The sequence below is a fragment of the Calidris pugnax genome, unplaced genomic scaffold (assembly GCF_001431845.1).
Source record: "Calidris pugnax isolate Ruff unplaced genomic scaffold, ASM143184v1 scaffold178, whole genome shotgun sequence".
NCBI classification, from domain to species: domain Eukaryota; kingdom Metazoa; phylum Chordata; class Aves; order Charadriiformes; family Scolopacidae; genus Calidris; species Calidris pugnax.
In genome coordinates, this window is record NW_015090986.1 from 2,166,253 (window position 1) to 2,186,156 (window position 19,904).

General features: G+C 36.0%; 1 protein-coding gene across 8 annotated transcripts in view; it reads left to right on the forward strand.

Annotated features, from left to right (window-relative positions):
- JAK2 (Janus kinase 2) overlaps window positions 1-19,904 on the forward strand; it is a 95,002-nt gene that overhangs the window by 69,746 nt on the left and 5,352 nt on the right. For all 8 annotated transcript variants that reach the window (XM_014953921.1, XM_014953922.1, XM_014953926.1 and 5 more), the window contains 13 exons: window positions 980-1,107; window positions 1,630-1,764; window positions 3,390-3,477; window positions 5,549-5,676; window positions 6,509-6,647; window positions 7,975-8,126; window positions 9,194-9,344; window positions 10,034-10,170; window positions 11,314-11,503; window positions 12,414-12,538; window positions 16,524-16,696; window positions 17,941-18,058; window positions 18,761-18,874. In XM_014953921.1, coding sequence (XP_014809407.1) covers window positions 980-1,107; window positions 1,630-1,764; window positions 3,390-3,477; window positions 5,549-5,676; window positions 6,509-6,647; window positions 7,975-8,126; window positions 9,194-9,344; window positions 10,034-10,170; window positions 11,314-11,503; window positions 12,414-12,538; window positions 16,524-16,696; window positions 17,941-18,058; window positions 18,761-18,874 — 1,778 coding nt within the window. The remainder of the gene's footprint in view (window positions 1-979; window positions 1,108-1,629; window positions 1,765-3,389; window positions 3,478-5,548; window positions 5,677-6,508; window positions 6,648-7,974; window positions 8,127-9,193; window positions 9,345-10,033; window positions 10,171-11,313; window positions 11,504-12,413; window positions 12,539-16,523; window positions 16,697-17,940; window positions 18,059-18,760; window positions 18,875-19,904) is intronic.

A 19,904-nucleotide genomic window follows, 5' to 3' on the forward strand; every position in this document is an offset into this window, starting at 1 on the left:
TTAACACTGAAAAATACGTACAGAATAGACCTTCTGCCTGAGGAGTGGATTTTTCTTGAATTTACATTAAATAAGGTTTTTGTCTATTTATGATATCTTTCTCCTTTATAAATTCTGATAACATCTGCCTCTTTTGCTTATTATAAGGAGTACTACTTAGAGTTCATATTAGTCATTGTCTCTATCCAAGTCCCTATTTAAACAAAAACTTGCAAGAATAGACTATTTGATATCACTTTTACCTCTCTTAAATGTGATTGAAATTAGCCAATGGATTCAAAAGCTTAGAAGAGATTTGACAATTAAATATATATGCACGTTATGGAGAATAATTTTTTAGCCTTATTTCCATCAAACCAAAAATGTATATGCATAAGAATTGTAAATTATTAAATAAATATAGTAGCGCATGCATGCATATGCCTACAAATACGTAGCTATCAGCTTTAGTTTTACAAACAGACCCCCTCTACTTTGTGGAGAGCCTTTTTTTCAAAATCACTTGAAGAATAATTACTCTGGTAAATATAAGGCAATGTGGATCACTAAAGTGCTGCCAAAGCAAAAGTATGTAAAAGCTCTAAACAGGCACCAGAAAGATATGGATGTCTTTAACAGAATGACTTCGTAATGTAAAAGAAGGTGACTTACATCCCCTTTTTCCACCTCTGATTGTTATTACAAATACTGCTGAAGTTAAAATGTGAGAGGAGGCAGGACTATTTTCAGTGTGTTTGTCAAAAGTAGGAGCAATTAAGAAACTTAAATTAGAAACCTAAATGTTTCGCTGATTAGAAAAAGTCAGACTTTAGGTTTGTTTAATGAAATACTGTGTGGCTTTTTCAATAAACTCTGTGATACCTTCTTTTTGTGGATTAACAGCTTCTCATTAATAATCCTTCTAAAATAATATTTGTTTAGTTTTGTGTTTCACAAATTTACTTTGTTTTTCATTTTCCCACCCTCTTTCTTCTTCCAGATAAATCAAATCTCCTCGTCTTCAGAAGCAATAGTGTTTCTGATGTACCTTCATCACCTACGCTCCAGAGACACAATAATGTCAACCAGATGGTCTTTCACAAAATCCGGAATGAGGACTTGATATTCGTAAGTCTGTTAGTTGGTTCTTCCGTGCAGGTAGTTGATTTAATACATACTCAGTTTTTAAAATCTCAGTATGTGTTTAAAAGAGCCATATCTGAGCTAGAAGGTTTTGCTATAATTTTAGAGTTGTGAGAGAAAAGAATTTTTTAAGAATTTGTCATTGATACAAAAAATTATTTTGTTGTTTTTTTTTTTAAATAAGAGTTGCCTTTTGACTGCAATAGCAGTTGTTTTCTTTATGTCTAGGGATGTTTAAATGCATCTTAGTAACAGCAATTCCTTCCTCTGGCTCTTGCAGCAAATTATTTTCTGAGCTCCTTAAGGAGTTAATAAAAAATGAACAAAGATTTAAGCTGTTTCTGATACAGTTGCTTCCTTGTCTCCTCGGTCTGACTTTAGAGGTGTGCTGGCTTTGGAGATTTGCATATGTATTATTTAAAGTGGTCATTTTAGAGAACTTTTGCAAAACAGGCAGAGATTTCTGATTTTTTTTTTTTTCCCATCTGTATCCTTCGTCTCTTTTAGGAGGAGAGTCTTGGACAGGGCACGTTTACTAAGATTTTTAAAGGTGTAAGGAAAGAAGTGGGAGACTATGGCCAGCTCCATCAAACTGAAGTTCTTTTAAAGGTGTTGGATAAAGTGCATAGAAACTACTCTGAGGTGCGTGTGATTGTTGACTACTATATAACATTTGTTCATGCTATGTTAAGCATTACTTTTATTACAATAAATGAGTTATTTGTTATATGGTAGAGGGTTGTATGTTGAACCAAGCTCATTCTTGGTCCTGCGATGCTGGATTTGAGACTGGCTTTGGGAAGTACACTTATATAATCTATTTCCCTCTCTCCACCATCCGACAGAGAACTTAGAGCTAGCCACTGAGAACCAGAGAACAGTTTCTTTGTATGACACAACTATTGCAGGAGAGGTGGAATGGCCACAGAGTTGCCTTTACCAGTAATTCATTATGTACAGATGAGGCACTACCATTTACATAAAATTACTTTCCTTTTGTAGGCTACCTTCAATGTTTTGGAGTCCTGTTGGCTCTTCAGTGAAATCAACATTTCACACCAAATCACTAAAAATCAGAAATATTTATATATTAGAAGCACTTGCCATATGTAGAATCATTTATATTCACTTACACTTTCCACTGTTCGAGTGAAGCTGTGAGGAAACCTGAAATGCCTTTCTACAAAAACTAATACACCCATAATGTAACAGAACCCAAGGTTGTGAATATGGGAATTTAATTTTGAATGCTTTAACAAGATTTGGTAGTGCTCAATACATTAATGTAACTTTATATGGCTGTTTATTGTGTATTTTGATTATATAATTGTATCAAATTACTAATTAATCTAGCTGTATTTACATCAAGCCAAGAGAACTAGTTCATTGTTTACTGAGCTTTTCAGTCACTTAAAACAAATCTATATGAAAATGTAAGCGAAAAAGGAAAAGACATTTTGGACAGTTAATATTCATAAGGATGTAGGCATACACTTTGGACAATTGAAAACAATAAACTATAACTCACATTTTAATTTGAATAAGCTGGGCAATATATTTACATTCTAAAGTTAGTTTAAAATCAGTTGTTAAAAGGACTAAGGGTACAGAAAGACAAATATAGTCACCTAAAGGAAAATGTACTAATTTTGACCTTGTTTTATTGGGTGAATAATCAGTACACAAGCAAGTGTAGTTGGAGATGCCACTGAAGAGAATAAAAAATGGCTAAAGAAATAAAAGCATCTGAAACCTTCCTGACAAGGTTAGGTAAGGTCTCCAGTGGTGGATGAGTGATATAATACTTCTTGTCTTTTAATTTAATAATGTGCTATGAAGAAATAAATTGGAAACTGAATAGTGCATCATGAATTTCTCTGCAGTTTACTTTAGTTAGTGAACTGACATGGAAGAAAAGATTCTTTTTAAACGTGGAGATACACCTGACTGCAGAAAAAGAGATTGCTGACCTCTTTGGAATGTTGATTGTCAGTTATTTAAAAAAAAAAACAAACCCACAACCAAACCTAAACCAATCACAGACAACAGAAAATATGTTACATAGGGTATTTGCAATGAGAAGGAAGTTGAAATGTTTTCAAAGTGTGTATGTGTTTTAATATATCTATTAGAAACCATGCAGTGTTTTGTGGGGTTGTTTTCACTGATATTTATTCCCTCTTTCTCAATCTCTCTCTGTAATGGTTTGGAGTTTTGTTATCACTGGTATTTATTCTCTCTCAATCTCTCTCTCCTCTTCCTCAAAGTCTTTCTTTGAGGCAGCAAGTATGATGAGCCAACTTTCTTACAAACACTTGGTGTTAAATTATGGAGTCTGCGTATGTGGAGAGGAAAGTAAGTAGAAACAATTATCTTTTTGTACTGATTTCATACAGCTGTTGTTAGATTTTGCCATTGGTTCTGGGTAAAAGCAAGGGAAATAAAAACAAACCAAAACCTGGACAACCAATACATATTCATGTTGTGGTAGTATTAGTCTTGGTGTCTGGGAACTAGTTAGTATGGTGATAACAAAGAAAACGGAAGAGTTATATAAATACAGTCGGTGTGAATAGTAACCTTTGTAAATGACTTGCAGTCGTGTCTGTTCTGTCCGAGAATCTCACTTTTTAAAAGTTTTGCTGAACTTCTAAAACGAGCTTTTGAAATGCTAGAAAAAATTGCACTCCTACATCGTATGAACTGTGTTTCACTAGAAAGGGAAGTGCTTGGATACCCAAGGAAATCTTCATTTACTGTGATCAGAAACACAGAAACTGCCACCCTTTCCAATCCATGTGCTGACTTTGTGAGCATAAATACAGCTTTGGGAAGTTTGGTTTAGAGATCCCATTCTGAAAGCATGAGGTCCCATCATTTCAACAAAAACACTCCAAAATGTTAACAAAGATAAAATCTTTGCATTGCCTACGGCAGTAGGATGTGTTTTCTGATTAGCTTACTGCATTGTGGCTATGTATTAATAATTTTTTTTTTAAGAACACCTGAACTACGTTTATAACATGCTGTAATTAAATCTTAATTTTGGACGATTGTCATGCTATCTGCATGTCTGTACCATCTGCAAATATGAGCTACTTTGGCAATTTTCCCTCTTCATTCTGTCTTTGGGCAGAAATGTCAGTTTGCCCAAAACCCAGACATTTGTAACAAAAGAAGGACTTTATAACAACTGTATAAGCATACTGTGTAGACAGTTGTCTGCTTTAAGAGAGAAAGAATTTGCAGAAAAGAGGGTGGATTCTAAATCAACCAGCGCTTGCTTCTCTTAGGAGGCTGGAAAAGGCACAGTTTTGGCCAAGAACTTGTTACACCAGTTTCTTCACAAAAATGACCAGAAGTGTTTTTTCTAGTTTATGCGTTGTACCATGTAGAAGGGCTACATCTAAAATTTCAGGTAGATAATGTGTACAATTAAAAAAAAAAACCCAAAGAGATATGTGGTTACTTATTTCTCCTTTAGATCACAGTTGTCCTCTATAGACGGTTCTATTTCTGAAGGCAAGAGGCTTACTACAGTTTAGCAAGATGCAGTTACATTGAAATAGGAAGAGGGGGTGGGTTTTTTTCTGTGAGTTAAACATTTATGTACAGATTTGATGAAAATTGCTTCACATAAGTGTAAGAAAAAAAGATGTTTGCTGTTCTATAAAATGAATTTGTTATAAAAATTGGTTTATTTGTTATAACCAAATATAATACCAGTAGTTTCCAGTGTCTTTAGAGTCTAAATGAGAAGCACTATAATGTGAGCATCTTGCAGCTAAAGGCAGGAGTTCAGTCATGCAGTTTGAAATTGTTGTATTGAAAAATGATGAAGACTGCACAGTACTGTGAAATGAATCTTGTTTCTTGGGTTATTCACTGGATGACTGCATGGAGACATCTGTTATATATATACATCTATGGGGTTTTTTAGAGCAAATACTAGTCTGTTTTCAAGATGAGTATCTTTTGTCAGCACGGGATCATTTTTTCTCCACTAAATTTAGATTTTAAACAACTATGAAGTGAATGACTTTAATGTTATTCAACTCACTACATGGATAATGCTGTGCACTGCTATGTTGTATTAGATATTATGTTATTTATGGTGTCTTTCAAGTGATGGTGGAAGGATGGTTACTGGATTTGTTCAGGTGGAAACATATTCGCTAAGAAACTATTAAATGTAGTAATTTTGCATTTGAGAAGAAATTTGGAAGACTTCCACACCCTGAAGAAGTATAAAAACATAGAATATTTGTGGCAATATGATAGATGTCATATAGCTTCAAATTTCTAGTTAGTTCACCAGGAAGGTATCAAAGAAAGAGATGAGTAGTACTGAAGTAAAGAATGGAATTTCAGGAGAGATTACTTGTTGTTGGTTTTAATTGTTACTTTGTTTACTGTTTTACATCAGACATCCTTGTACAAGAATATGTAAAATTTGGATCCTTGGACACATATTTGAAAAAGAACAAAACCGTCATCAATATCTTGTGGAAACTTGAAGTAGCCAAGCAGTTGGCATTAGCCATGCATTTTCTGGTAAGTAGTTTATTCGTCAGTTTTGCTAATGGCCGAATTCAAGTGTTTCAGGCTAATACATGTAGAATGGCTGAAATACTACCCTGCTACTTGAAACTCTAGGGGGTATTTGAAAATGGGCTGGGCATATACCAGGTAGTTAGTGGAAAGGAAAGGACAGACCTTTGTATCTTGCACAAAATGTAATTTAATTTCTCATTCTTTTTTTATGCTATGTTTTAATTTGAAATAAAAATACATTTCCAGTAAAAATTCTTAAATTTTCTTCTCCCCCTCTACCCCCCGCCAAGGAATCAGTCCTTTCTGGTTTTCCCACCCCAGCTCATGATGCAACATAAGCTATTTCCCAGAAGTGTTAGTAGTTAACCACTGGGAAGTGAAAACATTGTACTGTTCAAACTGCTAGTACATTCTTTTTGTGCCTTAGATCCTAACATTACAGTCTGTTTACTTCAATGTAAAGGCCTTTATTTGAGACAGGATATGTGATTAGATGAATCTTTCCTTTAACAGAATTTAAATATTCTTGTATTCATTTTAAATGGATCATACTGATGGATCAGTATTCTTCAGAGTTGATGTACATCAAATAGTTTTAAACTCGACATTATAGGTAAATAGTTAAAATGGATGAAAATTGGCTAGAAACTACAACTGAGTGGAACTTATGAAACATTTGAGATTGGATTAACTTAATCTACAATTGTTACTTTCTTTGCTGATGTTTCCCTCATCCTGTAGAACATTGGTTTCTTTAATACTTTTTAAATAACTCTTCAACTATAAGACTAATTTTTTTGTCAGTATGTAAAGGATACGTTTCTGTTAATAGGAGGATAAAGGCCTTGTTCACGGGAATGTCTGTGCAAAAAACATCTTGCTTATCAGAGAGGAAGACAGGAAGTCTGGAAACCTTCCATTTATAAAACTAAGTGATCCTGGAATCAGTATTACAGTTTTGCCAAGAGACAGTAAGTCTTTGTGTCAGCTTTCTTGTTTAGTGCTTCTGACTTAAAAAGTAAGTTTAGGTTGTTTTGGGGTTTTTTTCTGGCCATTTTTCTGTTACAGTAAGTTCCTACATCCATCTGTCACTTCAAAATAATCTCTGCAGTCCTAGTCAGCAGTTTCGAGTGTGTCGTCTTTATCAGCAAATAGTTACAGGACATAAAGCCACAGTTCTTCATTGTGTGAGGTTTTCTTCCTGCTGTTCTCATTTTCAACCTTTTTTTTTCTCATTGGTAGTACTATTAGGATGCTATAATGTACCATGCGTAAGTCTGTTGTGTCTACAGATAGCTGCTGGACTTTGTATCCTATTATTGATCAAGATTAAATTGATTATTTTATGGCTTGAAGAAGCTTTCAGTGTTAAAAGTAAAAGCACTTTTGAAAATGAAGCCCAGCAGTTGAAAATCATCTGCAGTAGATTTCTTGGGGAATACTTGAAACATCACTACTTGAGGATGCTAAAAATACTGGGCTGTCATCTGCCATTGAAGCTATTCTAATGCTTTATAAACAGCAAAATTAATTAAAAGAAAAGAAATGAAAAGTGTGTGCAAGGTTGTTATGTTTATGAAACTGAAGTAACATTACTATTCTTTATATAGTCTTTTTAATCATTTTGGAAAAATGAACACAGTTTATACTTGGTTATTTTATACATGCCAAAAGAAGTAATGCATCTAAGAGCATATATATATAAGCAATGCAGTGTCATTATTTTCCAAAAAAACTGTTTAAAACTCTTTTTAAATGAGAAGCCTACATTAATCTTAAGAGTTCTCATTTTAAGGAGCTTTAAATCTACATCAGTACAATACCATGTTTTAATTTTTTACTACAATTATTATCAAGCTTAAAAATTGAATATTATGAAATTCCTTATTTTGGCAACTTGTGCTGTGCTGTAATGTGCCAGCCATGAGCAAAGCACTGTTTAATCTGTCATGCAGTTCCTTTGCGGTAGCGAGTAAATCTTGGTGACACTGGGGGAAATACAAAAGTCAGAGCAAAAATACAATGCGGAAACAATGTTAAGGAATTTTTCAAACATTAGGTTCATTTTGCAATAAAACTAATGGTCCTCCACTCTGATTCATAAATACTATTTTTGTACATATCCTGTAGTTGGGTTTTTTTTAGGCAGGAACAAAAACTTGGGAAGGTATTAAAAGCATATTAAAGAATGAAGTACCTATGGAAACTAAAGTAATTTTTACTAAATCAAGTACGTTATAGAATTTTCTGGTTTTATTATTCATCTTGAGATGATATTTCCTTTGTGTGATTGCACAGTTCTTCTTGAGAGGATACCATGGGTTCCACCTGAATGTATTGAGAATCCCAAACAATTAAGCCTGGCCACAGACAAATGGAGTTTTGGTACTACTTTGTGGGAAATCTGCAGTGGAGGAGACAAACCTCTGAGTGCACTGGATTCTTCAAGAGTAAGTATTACTGGATCTGCAGTCATAACAGTTCTTTCGATACTTCTAATTTAAAACATCTGTTCTTGTAAATATATAAGCATGTAAAGTGGTGTGGCCCATGACCACTGTAGGAAAAGGACACTTTTACTTGTAGATAATGGGCAGAAGTAGTGATTTGAGGTTTGGTTTTACGTTGTTTGTTTCCATTTTTATAGGGACAAGGTACAACCTTGCCTGTATCATCTTGTTAGCATTTCTGTTGCTTTGTTGCAACAGTGTATCACTTTAAACAAGAAGTATTCCTAACAATGTGCATGAATATTAATTGGTGTTTTTCTAGTAACTGAACACCTTAAATGCCATAGGACTTTGTGGGTTGCAGACAATTCTGATGTTTAAGCTAAACCAGAAATGGTAACTTTGTCTCAGCTAGGGGCAGGGGTTGGAGGTGAAACACATTCCATGAAAATATTTCTTACATATTTGCTTCCTTAGTTAGAAGTAAAAAGATTATTTCCTTTACCAGGCTACAAAAAGATTTGTAGTGGTATTTTTATAAATGGACTGTTAACTTTCTTACAAAGCCTGATCTGATTTCTAGGATGTTGTTATAATCAGCTCTTGTAATAATCTCCAAGGTCTACCTAGACCTAGCTTACAGATACTTGGGTATTTCAGAAGTGGCCCTCCTTTCCTGTACTTATACACATTCTTTCATAACACTCATGAAGCTTTTTACAGCTGGAGGAGCTCAGGCAACTTGCAGGTGGATAGAATTTTCTGCTGGACCAGTCCAGTTGAGGTTTTCAGAAATTACTGACAAAGGAGACACCATTTTTCCCATTACCATTCTATATTTTCTGATCTTCCACCAGTAGCTGACTGGGAATTTCAGAACAGACTAACATTGCAGTGTTGCTACATTGTTGGCCTTTGCTTTTGATATAAAACAGTCACATGTATGTTCTATGAGATAACAGATCTAGCTTGAGAGCGCTATTTCTTGGCTGCTCTGGTGAGAATGTTAAGGCTTCTGCACTTTTTGTGGTTGTATATTAAAGTGGTTTTCACCTATTTAATTCCAGAAACTGCAGTTTTATGAAGATAGACACCAGCTTCCTGCCCCCAACTGGACAGAACTAGCAAACCTTATAAACAACTGTATGGATTATGAGCCAGATTTCAGGCCTTCATTTAGAGCAATTATACGTGACTTGAATAGTTTGTTCACTCCAGGTGAGTCTGTGATACAAGAAGAATGCATTAGACAAAAAGAGCCCTGATTCCTATTGATTCATTTTCATGGGGTGCCTTCCTTTTTGGTGTGTTGACTTGGAACAATCTCCAAACCAGCCCTGAAATCTAAGTTTGTAAGGACCCTATGTTACTGCTTTTTTAGTTTGCTCTAGAGGAGAACCCGTTAAAAGTTAGGATTATTGTTCAAAGTAGTTTTCTGGTTTGATTAATGTCTGTCACAAACATTTTAGTCACTTAACCAAGTATGTTACATTTGTGACTGTCTTTCTTTTTTCTCCCAATAAAATATATAGGTATCTTTCTTTTTTCCAAGTGGCAGGTGCACGTTATCACAAGCCCTTGTGAAGTTTACATTTCTCCCTCTGCAATAATGGAGCTGTTGCACAATAGTTGCTAGACTTGAAGTACAGTAGGTGTGCAAAAAAGAAAATAAGGAAATTAAAGCAAGAATCACAATTAGTCAAGTCATTTGGCTTTTTTGTCATACATCTTTCTCTTTTACTGCAAACCACTATATAGAAATTAAGGTTGTTGTTAATATTCTACTTAGCTTGGGCTATGCAAAGCAAAGGTGGAATATGGCATGATTGTAGTAAATGTTTTCATTCTCTTATTTGCTTTTCTGTGTCTCCTGTTCCCTCCCTTCCCTTTTTCCTCCTACTCCTCAGATTATGAGCTATTGACAGAAAGTGATATGTTGCCAAATATGAGAATTGGAGCACTTGGATTTTCTGGTGCTTTTGAAGATAGGGACCCAACACAATTTGAAGAAAGACATCTGAAGTTTTTGCAGCAGCTTGGCAAGGTAGGATGTTTTGAAATTCTCTAGCTGCCTAGGAAAGAACCATCTTTTTCAGTTGGTTTCTGATGACCCCACATACAATATTTACATTGAAACTTCTATTGCAGAAGTTAATAATTTCAGTCATATCTGATCACAACATGCGGTTCCTTGGGGATCTTTTTCAGGTTCAGAAGATCATAAGAAAGGTAGCTGACTCTACAATGACCAAAAGGCTAAAATCCTTTTGATTAATGCAGAGTTGCATCTGACGTAATCTTCTTTTTTTTTTTTTTTCCCCAATACTTAGTATTCATTTAAAAATGCTTCAGAGCAGTCTTGCATAGAACTAGTGCAGCTGGGTTTTTTGGTGCATGCATATTCTGAGAGGTCTGAATATGCAGTCCCTGAATTTAGCAAAGTCTTTGAGATTATATATAGACCTTGAACTTTATAGGCTTTAGAAATCAGCATTTGGTTACTTGTTTTGCAAGTCGTTGCAGCCTGGCTGTGTGAAAGCCTGCCTAGAGAAATGACCAAGTGTAGCTGGCAGATCTTCACCCAAGTACCATTTTTCCAGAATGGCTTCTTGCTGTTTTATTGTTTTTATTGTCATGATAGCTATATATTTATTTGACTCCAAAGTGAAGCAGCAAAACTGCTTCTGTTTGCAGATGGTTGGTTGTTGACTAAAAATGGTAGCATAGCACAGGGAGCAGAACAGAGTGGTAGACGGTGACTGCATAAAGGAAAATAAACAGAGGAAGGCAAGAAGACAAAACATTGAAACAAATGGGGGAAGAAACACCAAGAAACAGAGGAGAACCAAGAGGAACCTAAATGTAGCGGGTTTTGCAAGTGCAGGAAAAGGAGTATCCCACTGACTGTTTGGGAGTGCAAGTGGAAATTTGTGAAGAAGGGGGGAGAAAATGGATGGACATCATGCCCTCTCCTTCCCCTCCTTCACTCCCATACCATTTACTTCCTTATAGAAGGAAGTGATCCTGCACTGTTTTTCTCTCGGGGAGGTTTTGTGGCATTTCACTTAATTAATTGTGGTCACCTTAATGCTGATCCAGAGAGTACTGAAGCAGTATGAACAAGCACTAAGAAAGAGTCATAGGTGTGGACTTGTTTTCAATTCAAGTGTTTCCATTTGTGATCTAGGGGAATTTTGGCAGTGTTGAGATGTGCCGGTATGACCCCCTGCAGGATAATACTGGGGAAGTGGTGGCTGTGAAAAAGCTGCAGCACAGCACGGAAGAGCACCTTAGGGACTTCGAAAGAGAAATTGAAATACTTAAATCTCTGCAGCATGATAACATTGTTAAATACAAAGGAGTATGCTACAGTGCAGGTATGTGCTATATTGAATACACCTTTGGGTGTATATCTAATTATGCATACTGAGAAATTCAGAAAGGTAAGTGTTTATGAAGGTCATTGACTTGTTCTAACTTTAACGGAGCTTAAGAGAGTACAAAGCAAAGGAAATAGTGTCTGTTGTATACTACTCAGTACAAGGTGGACATTTTATTCAGTTTCTTAAAGCATAAAAGTCTTCCCAGAAAAGCATTTAGTGTTAAGTAGGAAAATGCAACCATTTTGTAAATGATGTTTTTTGCTTGATGTAATGTCTCGGAGTGGTTATTACCAATTTGATGTTGTTTTTTGCTCGATGTAATGTCTCGGAGTGGTTATTACCAATTCTTGTACAGCCTATATAGTAAAAGACTAGACAGTAAAAAGTTTCAGAAAAAAATGTATTTAAGTGAACTGCTGATGCTGTTAAAGTTGGTGAATGAAAGTATGGATTCTCCCCAGGATCTTGCTGTAAAAGGAAGACTATTGGGTTCAAAATCAGACTTAAGTTTTTAAAGATGATAAAATTGCTGACCAGTTGATGTTAGCTGCCATTCCGAGTTTCATTTCAGAAATGAGAGGGAATTACATGAACACAGATATACATGTGGAACTTTTGCTTTAGGAATAGTAGCTAAAGTATTGGTGGGATAATCCTGATTAGTGATGCTCTGTATGTTAAGCATATCCACATTATTGTTTTGTTTGAATAAATGGCACTTCCTGAAAAAATGCAGTTAACTATTATATGAAAAATTGCATAGTGATGTACATATATTAGCTTTTTGCTATTCAGCCTATTTTCTATTACTTTTATTCATAAACATTTGTAAATATTTATATTTCAAAAGTTGTAATTGGAAAATGACAGAAAAAAATAAGTGTATTTTATGTTGCTGTAAAAGGTCGTAGGAATCTGAGATTAATTATGGAGTATTTACCATACGGAAGTTTACGAGATTATCTGCAGAAACATAAGGAGAGGCTGGACCACAAGAAGCTTTTGCTGTATGCTTCCCAGATATGCAAGGTAAGAAATTTAAGGTGATTGATATTTTTCAATAATTTTTTGACTCCTTGGTCTCATTTGTCTCAAAACAACCATCAATGGTTGTTTTGGTGTATCTTTTATAATACTGTTGGGCTAGTAGCACTACATAACGCTAAAAAAAAAGTAGCAATACATTTTCATGTACTCAAGAACTGGACAAACTTCTGAGGATGCTGAAACTGGCTGGTCTGCTGATTGAGGCAGAATATACTGCCTTTATTGTTGTTTATTTTATAATTTGTTTAGCTTATATTACTTACAGAATTAAAACCTCTTTTCTCCCTAAGGAGACCTGAAGTAAAACATACTCACCCAGGCAAACTGTTCATGACATACTATAACAGATTTTTCAGAACTTGGACATTCAACTGTAAAAGCACTGTAACATCATGTATATGTTTAAGAAATTTACTTTAAAATGCAAATGATATTAGCTTATTTAGCAGAAAGAGCAAAGATTTCTAGATGAAGAACTAGAAGCCATAGACCTGCCCAAAGCTGTAATAAATTATTTGCTAGTTTCAGTAGTTGGTACCGAATCTTCCATATCTTCCATAAAATTTTGAAAATGGGCAAACATGTAATCTTTATTGTGATATCTCATTTCTTCAGAAAGAGGGCTTGTGGCTACCCTGTTTTTCTTCTGTTGTTATACTCCAGATACAAGAAATAGGGACACTTCAGATTTCATTGCATGTTCAGTAGTTTGGGGAAGGGGAAAAGAAGGTGAGGGGAGGAGGGGGCAAGGGGAGAAGAGAAAAGGAAAAAGGAAAAAAAAAACCACCCCCTACACCCTCAAGGCATGTACTAGAAGTATTTTTAAATTCCTTTCCCCAATACCCACATCAAGGATGTGGAAACAGTAGGTTACTTAAAATTAATGAGTGTTCTTCAGGCTGTGTCTGGTAATTGGGCCCTGCCACATACAGAGCAGAAGACTTTCCTTCTGCAATATCTTCAGAAAAGGCCTGACAAGAATCAGGCAGGAGAATCTCTGCAAGAGGTAAGACTTCTCCAGGCATTCAGACTTTCACATGGTGAGCAGAGCTCGGTAGTTCCCTGCCTGAAACTGGACTGACGCAGTAAAACTTTTGGCTGCTGAACCTGGGGCAGGTACAGAAGGATGCTGTGTGCATCATGTGCTTCACTGAAGCAAGGCTATGTGTGTAGTCTCCAGCAAAACCTCCCTTGATGGGCAAGCAGTGTGCAGTGAGGTTGGAAAACAGAAAAACAGAAAATGTTCACAAGTCTGTAGCAAGTGTCAGTTCTCTTCACAGAGAGGAAGGATTGAACGTGTGACCACCCACACAAAGGCAGCTTAAAAGCCCTCTGATCTGTGTCTCCAAAACAAGAAGTCATTCTCCTGTAACAGGCATAAAAGATTATCTCAGTGTTATTTCTGCAACAAAATAGCTTGGTATCAGTGCTGGTAAGTCTCTGAAGAAAACCATCCTTCAAGTGAAGAGCTGGAAGAGTCTAACCCTCGGCGTCACCTAGGAGGATGGTGACAGTGAGTCTTTCACAGATCAAAGAAGCAACAGGGATTTTGAACACAAGAAGGCTGCAGCCACTTACCTGCTTTATTCTGTGGCTGTCTCAGCCTGCTACCTGGAGGGTCATAACATACCTGCCCTACTCACTTTCATAAGAAGCTGTGAAGCTTGCACAGGCTTCAGGCCTTATCTAAAGCTTTATCCAAAGCCTCAAGGAAGAATACTGGGAAGCTATCTCAGAACCCTGGTCTCTGAGACAGAGGTATGTGATGGAGAATTGGAAGGTGGATTTTCACCTTTGCAGGCAGTGCAAGTATGGCAGGAAACTTTGGGAAAGGAATTGTATTCAAAAGGTACAAAGAAAAGGTTCTTAATGTGTGTCTCTGTGTACATAAACATATATAAAGAAGCACTGAGATATTACAGGTCTTCAGGATGGTGACAAAAAGTCGGAGTAGATGAAATGGCTGCTTCCTGACTACCTAAGCACCCACCAGGAGGAAGGGAGCTAGAATATGCCTCCTGCAGATGCTGAAGTGGGAGAATGTCCTGTTTCATGTGACAAAGCATGGGTACATGCAGTATCTGAATGTGGAAAGGCCACATACAGGATGTGCTCTTGAAGTATCTTCTGTTCACTTCTAAGGGAAGTAAAGAAAAATTAATGGTGTATATGTCTTGCACTGTTGTTGCTGTGCAACCTGCAAAGCAGAGGTTATATTGATCACTTGAAGATTTCACTCTACTTTAAAACAATTTAGTTAAAACACATAGTACTTAGGAAAATGGGATCCGAATGCTTTTCCTTCTTTAGCTGATCATATTTCCCTCTTTGGTTGTTTTTGCTTCTCTTTCAAAATTTGCTCTTTCAGTATATCACATCTGTTCTCTGTGCTGGTTATTTCTGTCACTCTGTTATTTTGGCTTTTTAATAAAAAAGATCTTTTTCCTTCTGCCTTGTTGCTCTTCTCTCAAGTGTATGAGAAGGCATGCCTGTAGCTGAGGGTTAAGATGAGTGTGTTTGCTTACTTGCTGTGTTTTGCCTCCTTGCTACTATACTGGGAGAGGGTTCCTGACCTGAAGGATATTTTTTGTGTGTATCTGTGAAAAGCAGCAGATACAGAGGTGGCCTTTTTCTGGTGTTGATGTTTCTGTAGATGCAAATTAGTGCAGCTCTCGTCTGGTGCAACTTGTGCCATTAGCACAGCTTGTCCAGTGGCAAGCAATAGGACTCTACGTTCAACTTTAAAGAATCTGATTTTGGGGATGTTCTTTTTTGCTTGTTTGGATCTGCATTTTATTAATGCTGGATGATAGAAGAAGAGGCTATGATTAGATTTATTTTTCTATGTCGTAATGCTTAGAGTGCTTCAGGTGTCCTTGCTGGAGATCCCAACTTTAATGATAGAAACATTTGAAATTACATAATTAAACTAAACTCCGTTGTTAGAGTAGTGCCACAGGATTATGATTTCAACTACAAATTGCATTATTTCAATTGAGTATCTCTCTTAGCCTGGAAAATATATGTTTAGTAGAAAAATTACTCAGAGAAAGCTTAGGACTCTTTTCCTTACAGTAGTAGTAGTAGTAGTAAAAATTTACAGAGTTCATATAGAGTGGTCGTATCAGAAACCCAGGAGTCTCACTTGAAAAAGCGACGTTTGGTATTTTTTGGAATTGCAGTGGGTAATGAGAGCAGGGAATTTTTGGACGGTTTTGCAGTGGGCTGCAAGTAAACAGCAGCGCCACCTTGCGGTGCTACGGGGTAACGAGTCTGAGAGGAAGATTAGACTTTGGAGGCAAACTATTTCTGTGGTTTCTCACTTAAAAAAAAAAAAAAAAGAAGAAAATATTTTGTCAGTAATAGCATAACATTGAAGTTCAAAACGTTGGACCAACGTTTTGTTACAGCAACCAGTGGAAATATAACAATAAGCAGAGCTGTGTTGGTGAATAATGGTCCATACAGAAGAGAAAAAGGACAGACAGGTAGGAATACAGTCAGAGAATAGTTGTCAAATTAAAGAAATCATAATATAAATTTTCATAAAGCAATCAGGAAAGCAGATGTACAAAGTGAATAAAAAAAATTAAATGAAATGGGTAAGTAGGAGAGTCTTCTCATCTGCCGTGGATTGTGTGGTTTAGCTGAAATTTTGTTTTCTTTCTGCGTATCACTGGCAAACTGCATTTGGAAACTGCTCCATGGAAAGGAGCTGTAACAGGTATCCAGCTATGTTATCAAAGAACGCCTGGCTCTGAGGGGTGCTCAGTCTAGCTCCCTTCAGTTAAAGGGAAGTCCCTGCACTTGGAAAAATGTAACTCCTCAGAGAATTACAAATGTTCAAGCACATCGATTTCGGTAACAATCTGTGTTTGGTTTTAACTTCGAGATTAATTCATCTCTTTAGGGGAAGTGCAGGTACTTAATGGTATTTTCTTATTGTGTTTGGGAACATTTTTCCTAGGGCATGGAGTATCTGGGTACAAAAAGATATGTTCACCGGGATTTAGCAACCAGAAATATCTTAGTGGAGAATGAGAACAGAGTAAAAATTGGAGATTTTGGATTGACGAAGGTCTTGCCACAAGACAAGGAATACTACAAAGTGAAAGAACCTGGTGAAAGCCCTATATTTTGGTAAGTTTTCCTTTGGTATGTGAAATCATGGCATGTTTTCAGTTTTTGCTGTTCAGCCAATTGTTTTGCACATTGTGGAATTTTTAAGTGCAAACTCCAAATCAGTTACCCAGCATTGTGAAAGTCACGTGCATGATGTTTGACTTTACAGAACAGAATGTAACTGTAAGACTTCTAAACATATGGGTTTTTTAATCCCTCTAAATATTACCAAAATATTTAAAAGAAATAGATTGCAACAGGGAAGATATTCAAAGATAAAAGAAATCTGAAAGGGACCATGACCCAGGATGCTTTCAAAATTTTAGACCTTTCTAAGGTTCCCTAAACACTGGTTGTTCATATCTTCTACCTGAGATCTGTTGGATAGACCCTGTGTTGACCAAGTGGAGTTGAACACCACAGACTGTAATTAGCAAGGATAAAGTGTTGGGTTGAATATTTGGTAGATGTCTGTATTTGGGCATTGAGCTTCTAGAGAAGGTCCAAATTACTCCAAAATGCAGTAATGCTCCCAATGAGCTGCATTTAGTTTGGAAAGGAAAAGAATACTCTGTGTAGAGTCTGAGAGATTGAAGGATTATGAAATGAAAATTGGTAGACTGTATTCAGATTACAAAATATATACTTCTGTTCTATAAAGACACAGAAACACCTTAGAAAATATAATAGCGTATCACTGTGATAGACACCATTTTATGTCCTGATAGCAAAAGAAAATGCCATTCCAAGCATGTGATTTTAGTCTATATTTTAGTCTGCCTTAGGCACTGTAAAAATGTCATATTTAAAGAATAAATAATATGAAATGGCAGCTTAGTAGATGTAAAATTTAAGCTGTAAAATTCAAGCCTTGAACTTTGTACCGGCTACTTCTGGACTTACTGAAGGTGATGGAAGGATGCTTACTGACTGTAACCATCTTTCGTGCCAGGCCTTATCACATCAAAATCGTGTTTACTCGAACTACAGGTAAAAAAAGTATCTACAACTTTGTTAGAAAAAACCAAACTTGGATACAGTTATCACTAACTGTATTTGTTTGAAGTGGTTTGTGTTTTCAATGCCAATTAACTATCATTAACAGATGCTAGAGAAGGTACTGGAAGGAAGTGAGAACATGCTGATGCCTATGAACAGAGAACACTTATTCATGAAAAAAGAATCAGTCTTTAAAGTAATATCTTTAAAACCAAAAAGGCACATGTTACGCAGAACAATATTGCTTTTGCCGTGTGTTCCAGGTATGCTCCAGAATCTCTGACAGAAAGCAAATTTTCTGTGGCCTCAGATGTGTGGAGTTTTGGTGTGGTCTTGTATGAACTCTTCACATATATTGACAAAAGCAAAAGCCCACCAGCTGTAAGTACATAGTTAATGGTTATCAGACTTTTTTTATTTGTTTATTTAAATTTTTGAAAATATCTAGGTTGTGCCTATACCTAAATAGGTTAATATTTACTGACCGTTTTCTGGAGATACCTTACTGTTTGTGAGGAGGCATCCAATCAGAAGAATCAACATGCTAAAAAGTATACATATCAAGCCATAAGAAGAAAGGGAGTTCTGAAAATTACCTGATAGTCTGTACATATCCATCGTATAACTCCTGACTGTTGGAAAAAGATTTTAAAGTCTTTCATTATAGATTGTTTTTTCTTGTCATTTGAGGAGAGTAATTCCAGATGCAACTGTTTCATTACAACATGACAGGTATTTTTTAAAATGCCATTCCAAATCTAAGGCTCAGCCAAACAAATACGTTAGTGTTAAGTTGATGTAAATAAGGTAACCTTACAGTTATTTGGTTATCTTACAGAACCCAGGTTAGGAAATTAGTGAAGTTCAAGAAAGAAAGGGAGTGGCTTTTTGCAAACTATTGGCGGACTCCTTTAAAGCCAAATTTATAGTGGATGGAGGAAAAATACTGTGATTGATATATTCTCTGGACTTGTCATTTTTATTTTTATCATTGTGAGATACTATTATATTTATTCTTGTAAGAATATTGCAGAGTCTTTTTTTTCCTTTAAAATTTTTTTGACAGTTGGCTTTCTGTTTCAGGAATTCATGCGCATGATTGGCAATGATAAACAAGGGCAGATGATTGTATTTCATTTGATAGAGCTTTTGAAGAATAACGGACGACTGCCGAGACCGGATGGATGCCCTGATGAGGTGAAGTGTTATCTTAATGTGTTGTTGTAGTCTGGAAGGTGCTCAGTCACGTTGAGTACCTGGCAAATGCAAAACTTGCATTTTGTTCTGCTTGGATTACTAAAGTATTTATACAAGTGGAATGGCTGTGTTGTTATTTTACCAATTGTATGGTGAGTACGATCACATTTCTTTTCTGATTCTTCAGGTTGCATTTCCTCAGGAGCCTAGAATGTAGTCTTTCTAAAAATATATGAAGTCGGACTATTATGGCTGACTGCTGTACTGGGGCACTGAGGCTTCTATTGGAAAAATATACATTTATTAAGGCAATGAGATTAGTACATAGAACTTGTTTCATGGGAGTCTTGTAGAGAGATTCTTGTTCAGAGCTGTGAACTGTGGATTCTTTTGAAGTCTGTAACATTTAGCAGAAGTATCTTATTATCTATGTAAGTTTTTCATGATTAATTCCAAGATTTAAAAAATTCCTTGTCTTAGTTATTTTCCTTATGTGGCTCTTCCCTCCTAAAGCATAGGAATACCAATGTTTATCATGTATATTATTCATTGTTAAACATTCTCAGCCAATAGCTACCTGCAGACCATAAGCACAGTTAACTGTATGAATCAGATTTTGTATGGTCAGGGCCTTCAGATTTGTATTCTGGTTTTTCATAGGTACTGAAGCGTAAACGTATGTGTAGCCAATCTCAGAGCACACATATTAATTCTGTGTTCTTTTTGTGGTTTTTTTTTTGCTAATTCACCAAATGTTTTAAAAAATACTTTAATACTACTTCTAAGATTTCTAGTTTTCTCTTCCTCAGAGTAGGGTGCACTTCATCCTGAGTCAAACTGGTAGGTCTGCATAGGTGAATCAGAATCAGTAACGAAGGAATATAAGTAAAATAGGTATTGTTTTTAACGTGTCTAACTTCCAGCTCAGATCAATTGTTGCAACCCTTTAGAGTCAAGCATGCTTGGCAGTAATGCAAGAAATAATCCGTTCAAAACTGGAGACAGAGTAGAGATCAGGGTCAAGTGGTCT